The sequence below is a fragment of the Numida meleagris genome, chromosome 7, assembly GCF_002078875.1.
Source record: "Numida meleagris isolate 19003 breed g44 Domestic line chromosome 7, NumMel1.0, whole genome shotgun sequence".
Classification (NCBI taxonomy): domain Eukaryota; kingdom Metazoa; phylum Chordata; class Aves; order Galliformes; family Numididae; genus Numida; species Numida meleagris.
Genome location: NC_034415.1, coordinates 1,243,203 through 1,259,291, shown reverse-complemented (window position 1 = coordinate 1,259,291; position 16,089 = coordinate 1,243,203). Strand labels below are relative to the sequence as shown.

Here is a 16,089-nt window from a genome sequence, read left to right as displayed (position 1 = left end):
CTCTGCGTGGGAGGCACTTCTCAGAGTGTTCTGTTTGCTCCACACACTTGCCAATTACTTGTTCTAGTCTCAAACTTCAACACATGCACGAAGAGTACATTTTTATAGGCTCTAAGAAGCTTTTGTGTTTGTATGAACTTCCAGATTTGTAGCATGAGGGGGAAAAAATGCGTGTGCCTGCTGAGGTACAGCATGCATTTCGGTTCCCTGCTGTTCCTATTCTGCTGAGACGGGCCTGAATTTTGGAGAAGAACTGCAAAACCAGGACAGGAGAAGGCTTGTGCACATGGCTTCCTAGCTGCTGCAGCATGAAGCGTGCCTGTAGGGCAGATGCAGAGAAAGGTGCCCCCCTTCACGCACGCTAATTGCCAGCTCTGTAAACCTCGGAGGAATTTCCGCTTTATTTGGCTCGCGTCATCCTCAGCAGTGGAGGATTTATAGCTGGAATGTTGCTTATGTTTTGTCGAGCCTGTGAGCCAGAACAACACTTCTCTTGTTTCGTATTTGTGTAGCTCAGGTAGGGAGCAGTACCAGTTGGCCTTGATGAGAGCTCAGTGTATGTGGCTGCCACGTAACTGACCCCTTCTCAGTAGCTTGGGGGAGTTGCAGGGCTGTGTGGTACAGGCTGCTGCGTGTGCTGGGTGAGTGGTTGGGATGGCACCATCTTTGATGCAGGGACTCCTTCTGCCAGGAGTTATTTTTAATGGACTTCCTTTGGTGGATCAATCTATTAGAAGGTTGTAGTCAGGAATGGATCCACAGATGTGAGTAACGATGACCTGTTTGTAATGTCCATGCCCTACAAAAACATAAAACTGAATTGGTGGGTGCGTTTTTGTTGACAAGTTATACTGATAGAAACAACAGCCAAGCTGGAGTATATTAAGGACAGAACCATGGAAATATTTTTCTCAGCTGAGAAAAACACCTTTATTGGAGTACGTGATCTCTTGCCTGGATTTTGCTGTGCATTATGTGCTGTATTATCGGAGGTAAATAATTTGCCTCATATTTCACTGTGGAGTACCACATAATCTATAGCCTTTTAATTGAGAAATCTGTAGGTACTGTACATTTTGGGTGAGTTTTTTATGTTTTTGAGATTAAACATTAAGCATTTTAGTGCATGGATAGGAAAGATAAAGGAGGCATTACAAATGTATCTGAACATTTTTGAAAACAATAAATAGATCAGAGTTCTAAGCTTCCTTTATCATAGAATCATAGAATTGGCTAGGTTGGAGAAGACCTACAAGATCACCTAGTCCAACCATCCACCTACCACCAGTAACCCCATTAAACCATGTCTCTCAACACTATATCTGAACGTTTCTTGAACACCTCCAGGGACGGTGACTCCACCACCTCCCTGGGTAGCCCGTTCCAGCCTCTGACCACTCTTTCAGAGAAGTCGTGTTTCCTGATGTCCAGCCTAAATCTCCCCTGGCGCAACTTGAAGCCATTCCCCCTCGTCCTGTCACTAGTTACAAGAGAGAAGAGGCCGACCCCCAGCTCACTACAACCTCCCTTCAGGGAGTTATAGAGAGCGATGAGGTCTCCCCTGAGCCTCATCTTCTCCAGGCTGAACAATCCCAGCTCCCTCAGCCGCTCCTCGTAAGGCCTGTGTTCCAGACCCCTCACCAGCTTCGTCGCCCTCCTCTGAACACGCTCCAGGGCCTCAATGTCTTTCTTGCAGTGAGGGGCCCAAAATTGGACACAGTACTCGAGGTGGGGCCTCACCAGGGCTGAGTACAGAGGGACAGTGACTTCCCTATTCCTCCTGGCAACACTATTTCTGATAGAAGCCAGGATGCTATTGGCCTTCTTGGCCACCTGGGCACACTGCTGGCTCATGCTCAGCTGAGTGTCGACCAATACCCCCAGGTCCGTTTCCTCCACACAGCCTTCTAGCCACTCTGCCCCAAGCCTGTAACGTTGCCTGGGGTTGTTGCGGCCAAAGTGCAGGACCCGGCACTTGGTCTCGTTGAACCTCATCCCGTTGGCTTCAGCCCAGAGATCCAGCCTGTCCAGATCTCTCTGTAGGGCCTCTCTACCCCCAGGCAGATCGACACTTCCTGCCAGCTTGGTGTCGTCTGCAAACTTACTGAGGGTGCTCTCAATGCCCTCATCCAGGTCATCAATAAAGATATTGAAGAGGACAGGCCCCAGCACTGACCCCTGGGGAACACCACTTGTGACCGGTCGCCAGCTGGATTTAACTCCATTCACCACCACTCTCTGGGCCCGGCCCTCCAGCCAGCTCCTTACCCAGCAACACCCCAGGGTGTACCTGTCCAAGCCACAGGCTGCCAGTTTCTCCAGGAGGATACTGTGGGAGACATGTTATGTTTGGTATCTGTAGGCTAATCTTGTTAGACTTTGCTCTTTTGAGGATTTACACTAATTATGGTGGAGTTAAAAAAAATAAAAATAAAAATAAAAAAAGATAATAATAATTAAAACAGACTTTGCAGATTACAATGACCAAGCAAATCCTGTTGATTTACTTTGCAGTTGTGCAAGGCAGTCTTGCAAAATAGGAGCTATTTGGAAGAATTTTTGGCATATGCTTTAAGTATACCCTGAAGTGCTCAGAAACTTACTGCGAATTAACGAACAGATTCTGCTTTCAGGTTGCTCATGTATGGTGCACTGTCCTCTTGGGATTTCCCACACGGAGCGACAACACAGGAACTAATGCCCAAATGAAGAGATGGGACATAACTTCCCCTCAAATCTTTTGTTTTAGAGCAGAAGTGTTGGGATAGACTTCCTTCCCCTGTTCTTTGCGATCTGCTGTATGAGCCAGTGTCACTGTGGGCACGTGAAGAGGATGGGCAGTCCCCACTGGAGTGCTGTTGCTGAGCCTTCCGTCCTCATCCCACTGCTGTCTGCTGCTCTCGCAGCTCCTGCTGTAACTTCAGGTCCAAGCTAATACATCCTGCAGAGCTTGCTTCCCTGGGCATTGCTCACCTCTGGGCTTTGCCTTTGCAGACATGCTACAGTTGTTACACACTGATGCCCTGAGGGGTTGCTGTGATTTCCCATTTATTCTGAAGCGTGTTTTCACACAAAGATGATACACTGTTCTGGTGCTGTGAATGAAAAGTATAAGCCCTAGGCAGTCATGCCATGGCCCTTGTGTGTATTTCAGGTTTTCTACTGTGCTGGCAATTGTATATCATGTTCAACTCGTGGTTAATTCTGTATGCAGATATGTCTGATCTACAGGACATTACTAGGAAGCGTGTGGAAAATTGGAAGACAACTGTTGTGTGTGTGTGGTGAGGAATTTTGTGTCAGCAGTTAAATGGTTAATTGCTATTATAATTCAGAGTAGACCACTAGATTAAAGAGGATCGCTGAGACTATTTAATTGTACTGGAATATTGTAGACTTCAAGTACAACTAGAAAATTGAAGGCTTAAAATTGTTCTCTGCAATGATTTTGTCATGTCCCCCAAGCTGTCCTCCAGAAATGGTTTGATCCCTGGCGGTGTAACTTGCGTTTGAATAAGAAAGTTTTGGGAATAAGAACTAATGCCATCTTTGTTTCTTTTGTCTTGTCTTCATGAAGCTACTAAGAATTTGTTTAACTTTGGGAACAAAACCTAGCTCTGAAGCATGTTCTTAGGTGTGTGTTCTCCTGACTTGACTCTCAATGTGACCAATATGGTACCACTTCAGCCTCAGCTGTGTTATGCTGTCGTTACCTTGTGAGTTGCTATATTTGGAAAAGTCAAATGTTACATTTTCTCTCAACAGAAAATCTTTAAAGCTGGAGACACTAACCAGGATGGGCAGCTAGATTTTGAAGAATTTATGCAGTATCTTAAAGATCATGAGAAGAAAATGAAACTGGCGTTTAAGAGCCTGGACAAAAACAATGATGGTATGCTGTTATTTTATGTGTTCAAACGTTGTTTGAAGAAACTATGGTTTCAAAGTTATCTTGACTTAAATTTAGTTTAAATTGGAGACCAAAATTGTGTGTGGGAATCCTCTACTTCTATGCCCTAATAGGAACAGTTATTGTTTACTGTAGTTTGAAATAAGTCTTTTTCCTTCTTTTTTTTTTATTACCTTCCAGGTTTATCTGGGGATCTTTGCTTCCTAGACAGTGAAGCCATAAGGAAGTTACTGTGTATCAATTACAGATAAAACTGTTAATTTACTGTATGTTCGTATCTTATTTGGGTATCGGATTTTAATGTTCTTACCTTTGCTCTGTCCTTGTAGTAGATAATAACAATGCATCACCTCTGGCTAAAATTTATTTTAGATTATCTTTTGCTATTGTGTAGATATTGTAGAATGTTAAAATCATAGAATGGCTTGGGTTGGAAGGGACCTCAAGGATCGTGAAGTTCCAATCCCTCTGCCACAGGCAGGGTTGCCAACTGCTAGATGAGGTACTAGATCAGGTTGCACAGGGCCCCGTCCAACCTGGCCTTAAACACCTCCAGGGGTGGGGCATCCACAGCCTCTCTGGGCAACCTGTGCCAGCACCTCACCACCCTCTCAGTGGAAAAACTCGCCCCGACATCTAAAGGAGGGGAGATTTAGATTAATGTAAAACCATTCCCCTTGTCCTATCACCTGTGTTAAAAGTTGATTTCCTTTCTGTTTGTAATCTCCCTTTGAATATTGGAACGCCACGGTGAGGTCTCCCCACAGCCTTCTCTTCTCCAGGCTGAACAAGCCCGGTTCCTTCAGTCTGTCTTCATAGGAGAGGTGCTCCAGCCCTGAGGGCCGCAACTTATCAAGTATGATGGAGAGCAGATTGGCAACCACATTAGTCAGCTCCTTTAGGACCCTGGCATGCATGTTGTCTGGCTCCATAGACTTGTACACGTTCAGTCTCGTGAGGCAGTCTCAGGCTAATGTATTAAGCTCAATGGACTCCGTATTGTATATATTCATTATCTTTCTTTTTATGTTTCAAGGAAAAATTGAACCATCAGAAGTTGTCCAGTCCCTCAAGATACTGGGTATAAACATTTCAGAAAAACAAGCACAGAAGATCCTGCAAAGGTCAGGAATTCATATTTTTACCTTCTTTGTATTCTTTTTTTTTTTTTGTAATTTAGAGAATGCAGTAATTGAATGGATTTTTTAACTTCGAAATGGTGTTGGTACTCTCAGTAGCACATATATAGGAATTCTTGCATTCCATCTGGTCTTGGCTTATAGATGGATTAGCCACTTTTTGGTGTATTGTTATGGGAAGGGAATGTTTATACCTCATTCCTGTATAAATATTGTTGATAGGAACAAAGGTTGTTTTGTGTTTTAAAATGGAGAATACTAAATACACTTGGATAAGCAATGTATGGTATTGGAAGACCATTTACCCTTGAAGTCTCCATTTATTGCCTGTAGATTGGATCATTGTGATGGCCAACATTTAAAATAAATTTCATTTCCTTATCTGGTTGTGTTCTGGTTTTTATTTTTCCTTTAGTATTGATGCTGATGGAACAATGTCAGTAGATTGGAATGAGTGGAGAGATCATTTTATGTTTAACCCTGCCACGGACATAGAGGAAATAATCCGATATTGGAAACATTCCACTGTAAGTTCAACTTCTTTTTTTAATTTAATGGAGCTCTTAAGTTCATTTCTGATGGGGTAACTTTTAGTATTGAGCATAACAGCTTCATAGTTATATTATGTGCATTTAGAAGATTGTTTGGCTTTCACTTAATGCCCTCCCATTTACCAGTAAAATAGTGTAATGTGAATTTCTTTTGAACAAGAACTTTTGCTTCATTTACCTTTTAATTGCCAGTAATTTCCAGGAAGAAATCCTCCTCTTCCCTTGGACGTATTCCATAGAAAGGAACTTATAACAAAATATTAAGTTCGCTTTCACATTACATTACACTCTTATGTTCAGTGCTTTTGATATGTTGAAACGTATATAGAAACATTTTAACTCTAATGTTGAAGTCAGTTCAGTAATTGCATTTCTGTAGTAATATTATCATTACCATAAAATCACAGTTGTCGTTGTCAGTGACATGTTCTTATATTCCTTTGTGCTATAGGATTTCATTTAAGAATGATAGGATGTACAGCAATAAGCAGTCAGTTTTTTAGGTTACTGTTGAACGGAGTTCTTACGACCTCAGTGGCTGACTTGAAAGAACAAATAGTAAGGTAAATAAGGCAGTAATAATCCACTTCGTGTAATTAATTTTGTTATTCCCCTTGTAAAGGGAGGGGTAATCCATGTAGTTATGAAATAATCCATAAAGTTAGGTGAAGATGAATTTCTTTGAACGTGAGACCATTTATACCTTGAAGAATTGGTCCATGCTTTTGTAATAAAAAGCAATCTGAGATGTGAAGTTTTTGAGCAGCTCACACTGTATGGGCTAAATTCCAATGTGCTTGCCAAAAGGAAACCAGCTCCCTATTTGCTGAGGAAAAGCGCTTGGAGCACTGCTTGGTGATCAGATAGTCCTGGTCCCAGCTTGTGTAGTGAAGAATACTTTTGCTTTAATAATATGCTTTGCAACACTTTTAACTACGAGATCTATTTTTGTTATTATGGAATGTCCTTAGTTAGTCCTAAGAAAAAGATATGGAGGTCTCTTGTGATACTCCAGTTTGGGGCCAGTTATGACCCAGTTATCGCAGCAAGCGAAATCCAGCTACGCAGTAACACAGCTGGTGCTGCAGATAAGAGCAGATGTGAGATGTCACATGCCTGGCTGGCAGCTGTGTAAACTGTTTGCTTTTTAGAATTTTATAATATATAATTATAAAATTGTATCATATAAATTGCTGTCAGACTCTTCTGAGCAGATAGCTGCATTGACAATTATTAAGGTAGCTGTGGTCTTTGTTATAAATCACTCCAAAATTTAAGAAAACAAGTTAAAACTGGACTTAGTTGTTCAAGTTGCATTTAGGGCTCAGCAGACATAATGTTTAAACTCTAGCAGATATGCATATAGCAGCTGTAAGATCTTTTGATTTTATATTTTGGGAGTTCTGATTGATACTTTGACTCCATTTGTTGTTGAGTAACTGAAGACACCTTATTTGGAAATCATGAATGTCAGAAAGACAAAAAGACTTTATCATTGATCAGTTTCATGCTCAATACCCAGAATAGTTAGGTCGTACTCTGTGGCTTTATGCATAATCTGCATCCTGCAATTCTTACAGTCAGAATGAGCAAGACAGTAGTCAGCCTACTTAACAGAGATCGCAGTAGGGTGTAGTGGCTGAACTCAACATCAGCAGCAGTAAAAATGAGTTCATCAGTTAACAGGCTTTCTGGTTGGTACTTGTTATCAGTTATTGAAACATTCCTGATTCTTTATAGGCTTTCTTTAGGCATAATATTAGCTCTTCATTATCTCTGTTGCAATTGTTCAGTTTTCATCATGCTTATAAATTACACAAAGAGCAAAGACTCCTTTAAGTGACATGTACAATTAATACAGACGTTAGTGATAAAGCTGTCCAAGGCATAATACTGGAATGTTCTGTGATCAGATTGAACGGTAATGCAAGCATGCCGTTGTTAATGAAGTGTCAAACTTGTATAGCTGAATAAAAGTGATTAATATGTATTTCAGAGTAACTGAGAATGAGAGGAGACTTTGTAGAACTGTCATTTTGTAAGCTAATACACAACAGCTACTGGGAATCGAATATTCTGATATATCAACTATATAGTTATTAGTTTAAGGTGTCATTGGGGGGGGGGGAGGAATCCCACGTATGTGTGAATAAATTAGCGTGAGAGAGAAGTGTCTTGTTAGTGTCCTTAAGAGATTACCAAGCTAATCCTAGAAGACTGTCTGGTGAAAGGTTAGCATTGGCAGTAAGCATTTGAGCCTTAGTGCTCTCTGAAAACGTTTGCTGATCATGCCAGGATGTCTTTGTTTGGGTCATGCTCAAGACAGAAATTTGTCATGATTTTTAATGATGACGGTGCAATCTTTGAGATGGTGGGTATGTGGTATATTGCTCAATATCTATGTGGAAGTAATTCAAAATACTGTTCATTGAATAGCAATAGCAATCCATAGCAAGGTGATTTTAGAATGTAAATTAGATTTTTTTTTTCTGTTGAACTAGCATCTTATTTACATATTTTCAGGTGGCAGGTTAATTTGAAGTTAGAACAATTGATAAAATTGAAGTAGTGGAATAAGATGGTTATTTGCACCCCTTTGCTTTGGATTCGAATAGGTGCTGGATATTGGAGATAGTTTGACTGTTCCAGATGAGTTCACAGAGGAAGAGAAAAAGAGTGGACAGTGGTGGAAGCAGCTCTTAGCAGGAGGAGTGGCTGGTGCTGTCTCTCGAACAGGTACAGCACCTTTAGATCGTCTAAAAGTAATGATGCAGGTAGGTGCGATGTCTAAGAATTTCGTCTTTTCCATTATATCGTTTCAGTTTTAGAGACCTGTTACGGAAAGCTGGTGGCCAAATGCAATATGTAAATTCTGGAGATCTAGTTGTATTTTAACAGGTTCTATGTTTTGTGCCCATTAGAGTGTTTTCCACATTGATACTGGCAAAAATGTAAACCAAATATGCTACTTGTGCAATTAAAATAAAAATTTCAATGGTGAATGTTTTACTTCTGCTAGTTGATTTATTTACACAGTGACTGCCTGCTTAGATGATGAGTTTTACAGGCTGATCAGAGCACTTTTCCTTACTCTGTTTTTGTTGTTGCTGTTTTGTTTTTTCTTTTTAGGTCCATGGTTCAAAATCCAACAAAATGAATATTGCCAGTGGTTTTAAGCAAATGTTGAAGGAAGGTGGTGTTCGATCCCTCTGGAGGGGAAATGGTGTAAATGTTGTGAAAATAGCTCCTGAGACAGCTATTAAGTTCTGGGCTTATGAACAGGTAGGATGCTAAATCAGAAATGAAAGTAGTAGTATATAAAATACTGTATCATTCTTACTGTTTATTATGTGCACTATTGTATTATACTGGAGTTCTCGTCATGGCTGGGGATTTTGTAATAGTAATGTAGAGTAACTCAGGTTTAAAACAGCCTGTATTTTCTACCACTAAAAATCTTGCTTTGCTGATTTGGCCATTACATTATAAGCAGTGTAGGTTAATCTGTCATTAATAAACTGTCTTTCAGTTTCCATAAGTTTATATGACGTACTGCATTAATCTCACGTTTATCTTCAAAGTGAGAACAACCAAAACCTTAGCGTGTTATACTAGCTGGACTTGCATAGGATTCTTTTTAAGTCAAATATCATGGTGCTACATAAGATGCTCTCACCCTGGATTTCAGAGTTATATTTACCTCAGAATCAGCTTTACACATCATGTTAAGGCCTAATCCTCCTTTGGAAAATGAACTACAGTTTTAGTGTAGTTAACTGATAGTTTTTTTTTGCCTCAAGTAAGACTAAAATAGTGTATTGCATGTTTTTGTGCAATAATGAAATAAAAGCAACAAAAACAAGTCAAATAAATCTTGGAGTATTGCAAGACTGAATGGCAGATGTAGATTCCGTAGAGAAACTGTGAGCGTTCTGTTCCTTCCTCTTGCCCAGCCTTTCGGGAGCGGACGCTGGGTGCACGATGGCATTTGTTTTGAATGATACTGTATGTAGAGCTGTATGTAGGTGCCCCTGTGAACATGTGAGCTGAGCTTTTGTTCTCCAGCTGAAGATCATGATCTGCAAGGGAGTCAGAGCCCTCTTTGTCTGGGCACCACAGCGTGGGTTGTTTGTGGAGTACTGGACAGTACTGTGAGTGACTGATGCCTTTAATGTACAGGATCTTTGCATGTTAGAATATGTTTTGTTTTTGTGAATCATTGATGACAGAGTTGGAGTAAGGGTAGTGCTAGCTTTGTTGGGTTTGTAAATGCAACTCTTAATAACTGAAAAAATAATTGATGCTTGAAAAGACACGCTATGCTGTACTCCTAACTCTAGTGGAACTCTTGCGTCTCCTAAAAAGCATGTGATATTTCATGTACTTTATCTTTACAGTATAAGAAGATACTCACTAAGGATGATGGAAATTTAGGCACCATTGAAAGATTTGTATCTGGTTCTTTAGCCGGAGCAACAGCACAAACTTCTATTTATCCCATGGAGGTTAGTAGCGGAGAATTTGCTTCCTTTGGAGACTGCCAAATGTCTGGGCATTTTTGCACTTGAAAGAATTGTAGGAATTCCTATACACGCACACTTATATCATATATCATTGTTTTTACTTTGAACTTATTTTCAGAATTTCAGTACTAGACACTTTAGAAGAGACACTGTTCTAATTGATAGCTGTCATTTTTCTGTATGTGTAGCTGTTCTTTTAAGATCTCTTTTGCTGCTTAAAAGATACTGGGAATTGAGGTGTTGATATCACCTCTCTCTGTGTGTGCACCAGAAACCTGGGTTATCGTATTGTATGATTGCACTTCGTGTGAATGTACTTTGAGAAATGTACTATTAAATGTGAAACCTTTGAAACCTAGCTTAGGAAAAGAAATTCTATAATGTGTTTAACATTAAGTACATATTCAGACTAGTTTCTGAATTAGGCCTAAATCTTTCCCACTATGTATTAAAGCAAGGAATGGTCTTGTCTGGAACAGAGCTGATGAATTTGTGTTGTAGCTGGGAGCTGGGTCAGATGAGGAGCTGAGTGTGGAGGGAGAATAAAACAGCTACAGCAGTGGCTTTATGGATTAACTGGTCTTTCCTCTATAGGATGTATTTCTGTGTATTATTTTTGGACTAAACTCTATCTGTGGCGTTCTGCATTCATGATAAAATCTGAAGAAAATTACTGCTAGCCAGCCCTTAACAGTAGTCATCAAAAAGAAAACTTGAACTTGCAATTGCAAAGCAGTTCCAGAAAACCGAATAAGCAGATATGCATGTGTTTTCCTGTATTTATAAACTACAGTAATAAATACATGTGTAATTAAGGCTACTGATTCTCCTCTTCAGGTTTTAAAGACGAGATTGGCTGTGGGTAAAACAGGACAATATTCTGGGATGTTTGACTGTGCTAAGAAGATCTTGAAAAGAGAAGGTGTAAAGGCCTTCTACAAAGGCTATATTCCTAACATTTTGGGTATAATTCCTTATGCTGGCATTGACCTTGCTGTTTATGAGGTGAGTTCAGATCACTGAATGTATGTTAATGTAATGTGTACTAGTTAGTTTATGAATGGAGTAACAGTTAGTTACTGTAACTCACTCAGATCTGTGTTAATCAGATTTGTAATACACTTGTAATGTTGCAGTTGCCCTTCATTTAAAACAGATAAATGGGAATTGCTACTGAACTCACCAGACTTCGGCATTTTTCGTTTTTTGTCCTCCTTGGAGGGATCTCTATACATATAGGCCCTTACATGCAACAGTTTAATCTAATGTGCAGGGCTCCTTTCTTCCATTCTATCAAAAAAGAAATGTGCTTGTGAAGAAGTGAATTAGATTTTGGTAATACAACACTCTTGTGTAACTAAATAACCCCACTGGCTGGGAACATAACCTCTACATGGCAAACCTGAGACTTAAAAACTTGGCTAGTGGTCATATTAAGTTACCTATCCCGCAGCTATGCTCGTTTTTTTGCTTTTTTTATTTGTGATTGGATTACAGTAATTTGAATTCCATACGTATTTTTGCATGTCAACGGAATTCTTTGTAGCCAACATGTAGTTCTTGTGAGGAGTTCGAAACGCTGAGCTCTTTCCTTTTGAGAGGAACTGCCACCACTTACACTCATCAGCACCAATTAAAATGTTTTATCTACCTTCAGTTACTGAGCGTTGCTTCAAAATATGTCAAATAACTAGTTTTAGTCTAGTCTAGACAAATCTCGCGATACTGTAGTAATTATAATCAGCAGAATTGCTTGAGCAAGTGTTTTCCAAGCTGTATGGGAGTTCTGTCCTACAGTCTGCATCTTAACTTTTGCATGGAGCGACATGCCTAGCTGTGTGAGCTTTCGTTGCACCTGATGGCATGCTGGGTCATTTATTCCCAAGTATTAACTGGAGCGTAGGCACTGCTGCCTGTCGCTGTGTCTGGATATTTAAGGATTTCTTTTTTCTTGGCACTAACTGCTGTTGTCTGCAGTCCTTTACCACCTGCAAAGGTTTTTATCTGTAGCCTTTACTCCAGTCCTACATGTGTGCTTTTAGTGAGCTTCATGCTTTTCCAGGATGGAACCCATAACAGATCTTAAGAGTAAACATTTATTTATTTTCTTAATGCAGATATCTTGTCTTATTATTGAATCTTTCATTTAATCTTTTATCTTGACAGCTCTTAAAGACTACGTGGCTAGAACACTATGCGTCAAGTTCTGCTAACCCAGGGGTTTTTGTGTTGTTGGGATGTGGTACTGTTTCCAGCACATGTGGGCAGTTAGCCAGTTACCCTCTTGCTCTTGTCAGAACACGCATGCAGGCTCAAGGTGAGTCCCATTGTTCTGAAAATGTTTCTGTGTGTTCTCATTGAAATTACATCTTTGTGACAGCTGTAGCAGGGATGTGGACATGGGGAAAAAAAAAAAAGGAGAAAAAGCTTGAAAAATTTAGAGTTTATCTGATATGTAGATGAGTAATGCATTTCAGTGGGATTTAGGCACATGGATCTCTCTGGAATATCTGGGGATTGAAGAGATTTGCTGTGAAGACATACATTTTAATCGTTGGCCTTAGAAATAAGCTAGCTACCCAGTTTAATACTTGGTGAAGAGTTGTGATATTACTGGAACTGTTGAATAACACTGTTTTCTTATTTTAGCCTCGGTGGAAGGAGCGCCACAGCTAAACATGGTCGGTCTCTTTCAAAGAATTATTGCTGCAGAAGGAATCCAAGGACTTTACAGGGGCATAGCCCCTAATTTTATGAAAGTTCTTCCAGCTGTCAGTATCAGTTACGTTGTGTATGAAAAAATGAAGCAGAATTTAGGAATAGCATGAAAGTAAGGAAATAGGTGAGGTATTTCTAACTTGGTTGGAATTATCAGAACAAAAATGATTTCTCAAGTAATCTGTTTTTACAATTAGAGACGTTGTGGAGAGATGCTGCAACTTCTGTTTTTATCCTCAAGTGGGAGGAAACTTTCTTGATTTCTAGTTCACCATTTGTAAACAGATACCTATATCGCACTTTAATGTCACTGAATTGAGAAAAAAGAGCCTGTATCTTTAAATCAACTGTATGTCTATATATTCATATAATCATGCATATTTTATTCTTGCTTTTGTCTTCTCTAACTGAATTTGTCTCAGATGAAACCAAAGGTAGAAGTTCATACTGCCTTGACACTGAACAGATGAAAGTGACTTTGTTTTGTCATGCTGCCTGTCCTCAAGCCATTCACAGCATTTTGCACTTGTAGAAGTAAGCACTTACTACCATTATTTTTGAAGACAATCTAAGTTCTGAAAAATGTTACCTTAGATACAGAAAGGGATAGAGTAACACATTAAATGTAGCCCGCCACCTTCATCTTCAAGCTAACCTGTTTTTTCTTTGAAGAATATGAGCCTGAGAAACTACTGTTCCATGGTATCTGAAATACCTCAATTGATTTACATGACGTTTTTGTAATGTGGTCGATGATTTTGATATCTTGCTTCTTTGGACCTGCTTTTGCACTTGTAAATGCTAGCATGACAAGCTTTAGATTACAGTTGCATGTTTTATAGAATCACAATATATAGAAACAGAAAAAGCTACTGGGTTACTGGATCCATTCCTACAAGTTTAAGTTCCTGTTTAAAAATGAGATGAAGGATCTGGTATTAAGCTAATAATGAATTAGCTATTGGCTGTGTTAGAAGAAATAAACAGAATGAAAAAGACAAGAACTCAAACACATCATAGCTGCCTTGAAGAGCAAAATGCTTCTTGTTCAGGACTCACAGTTTCTTCCCTTACTCTCAAAGGGTTACAATCCCCTACGTGCTTTTAACGAATAAGGGATTGTGTTATTGTGTAAAGTTTTTAAAGGCTTGTCATGAAGGATAAATCCGCTTACCCTCGCAGTCTTCTGTGTGCTGTGTGTGCTGACTGTGTATGAAATTTAGGTCATAAAATACTGAAGCATTTTGTCTGAGTGACCAAATGGAACTGTGGATCTCTAATGTCCATCAGGTTCACATTAACAAAGCAAGTGAAGCACAGGGAGCTTGTAAGTACTTGAGAAACAGTTCCTCATTTAAAGAAAAAAAACAAAGCAGCACTTCCTCCATGTGGAAAGTAGATATTTCCATGTATAAACCACTTCCTTTTTTTTTTTTCCTGGAGAAGTGTGGAACTGAGGCTGGTGGTGTGATTTTTTTTTCCAGTTGCCTTCAGACCCAGATACTGAGGTAAGATTAACAATTACTGCTGAGTTCACTTGTTATGCTTTATCTGCAGTCTGTACGATATCTTAATTCTGAATTTACAATAATCCCAAATTTAGAGAGATTATACTGAATCTTGACCTTCTAAAAAACACTTTTCTTCGACCACTTCCTAAAATTGGATTACTGCAGGAAGACCTTGGTTCCTATGCTAAGTTCCTGTAAGGCCTTTGAGGATCTCTGTGTGTACACTAAGCCAAACACCCAGACAGCTTCCCCATACATATGTGCACGTGTATACACAAAATCAAACACAACACAAAGTGCCCTTGTTCAATGTACAAAAGACTGGGCCATGTTCTTCAGATGGCAGGTCAGATGTAAATCTGTGCTCAGTGCTTCCGTGGTTGCTGTTTTTTCTTCATGAACTGATACATGACTTCATAAGATTTATATTATAAAATGTTTTATCGGATTTTAGAGAATGACAGCTTTGGCTGTGTCTTTTGGCCTTCAATTTGTGGAAACCTCGGTCTTTGCACTTTTTAAAAAACTGAGAAGTCATTCTATCAAAATCATCCATATGTACAAAGCCTTTCTGATCTGAATGTTTCTTGGTTTTGCCTACATCTTTGTATCTTGTGGGATTTGTGAGATCAGTGATGTTTCCTGGTCATTTTTTCTGACTGTGACCAACGAGCCAATGTACTGTGTGTGTGATGACTTCAGAAATGTCTATCTTCTAGACTTGGTCCTTTTTTTATAGTGTGCAAGTGCCATTATGAATATTGAAAATCATGGTGGTGATGCTTTCAAACATTGAAAAGGTGGAGTCTTCAAATTTCATTTTTCATTATGTGCCTCTGTGATGACTGTTCAATTGTATATTCTTTGTCTCTTAAGAAAAGAATGTTTACCTTTTTAGCTATATAAAACTACCAGTTTCTAATAAATGTTTGTTTCCTTATCTGGCTCAAGTGTGCTGATCTTTTATAATGGCCTGGTATTTTATTGCATTATAGGTATACTACTCACTGTCAAAGAAAAATAAAGGTAATGTATCTAATGGTGTTTTTAAAGCTAGCCTCTACTTACTTTTGGTTTGATATTTGGAAATATTGTTTAACATATTCATAGTTGATTATCATTCTGTCAAAAAAAACCCTCTTTGCTTAATGGAAGATGAAATAACGATCAGTAGTTTCTGCTTGTTCATTGGGCAATGTAACACCATTCTTAATGAATTTCTAATTATTCTGAATTCTTCCGAATTCTTAATAATCAGGAAAATGTTTGCTTTGATGTTTACCTTCCTTTGATGTTCATCTTACTTCTAAGTGAAAGTTTCAATATAAAGCCTTTTCAAGGTAATTGTCATAATCAACTCTGCATATGTAGCGTGTTTCTCCTCCTAAAAGCATGCTTGGTAGATAGCTTTGACAACCCCCTGAGTTTCTCACACTAATACTTTGAATAGTTAAAGAAAACTGTAATCAAAACTTCAGAGAGGCTTTTCTTGTCTCTGACTAATGCAAATACTCTCCTTGTAAAAAATAAGATTTAGAAGTTTTGTTTTAAATAGTGGAAGAGGTACGCACTCTGTAAACTATTCCTGAATTAAAAAAAAAAAAGACATTTTGTTCTACTTGGGACAAGAATGCTTTTAACAGAGAATGGAAATTCTCTGCAGATGCTAGCTGTCCATGATCTGTCTCATCATAATCAAGCACTGAACTCAATGTCTTGAGTTGCTTGGTCCTTCCC

At 39.2% G+C, this 16,089-nt stretch overlaps 1 protein-coding gene across 3 annotated transcripts in view; it reads left to right on the top strand.

The window, feature by feature from the left end:
- Positions 1 to 15,292, top strand: part of SLC25A24 (solute carrier family 25 member 24) — a 37,866-nt gene extending 22,574 nt beyond the window's left edge. For all 3 annotated transcript variants that reach the window (XM_021405358.1, XM_021405359.1, XM_021405357.1), the window contains 9 exons: positions 3,766 to 3,892; positions 4,947 to 5,034; positions 5,465 to 5,576; positions 8,216 to 8,374; positions 8,730 to 8,882; positions 9,998 to 10,105; positions 10,961 to 11,128; positions 12,290 to 12,440; positions 12,773 to 15,292. In XM_021405358.1, coding sequence (XP_021261033.1) covers positions 3,823 to 3,892; positions 4,947 to 5,034; positions 5,465 to 5,576; positions 8,216 to 8,374; positions 8,730 to 8,882; positions 9,998 to 10,105; positions 10,961 to 11,128; positions 12,290 to 12,440; positions 12,773 to 12,951 — 1,188 coding nt within the window. In that variant the 5' untranslated portion in view covers positions 3,766 to 3,822 and the 3' untranslated portion in view covers positions 12,952 to 15,292. The remainder of the gene's footprint in view (positions 1 to 3,765; positions 3,893 to 4,946; positions 5,035 to 5,464; positions 5,577 to 8,215; positions 8,375 to 8,729; positions 8,883 to 9,997; positions 10,106 to 10,960; positions 11,129 to 12,289; positions 12,441 to 12,772) is intronic.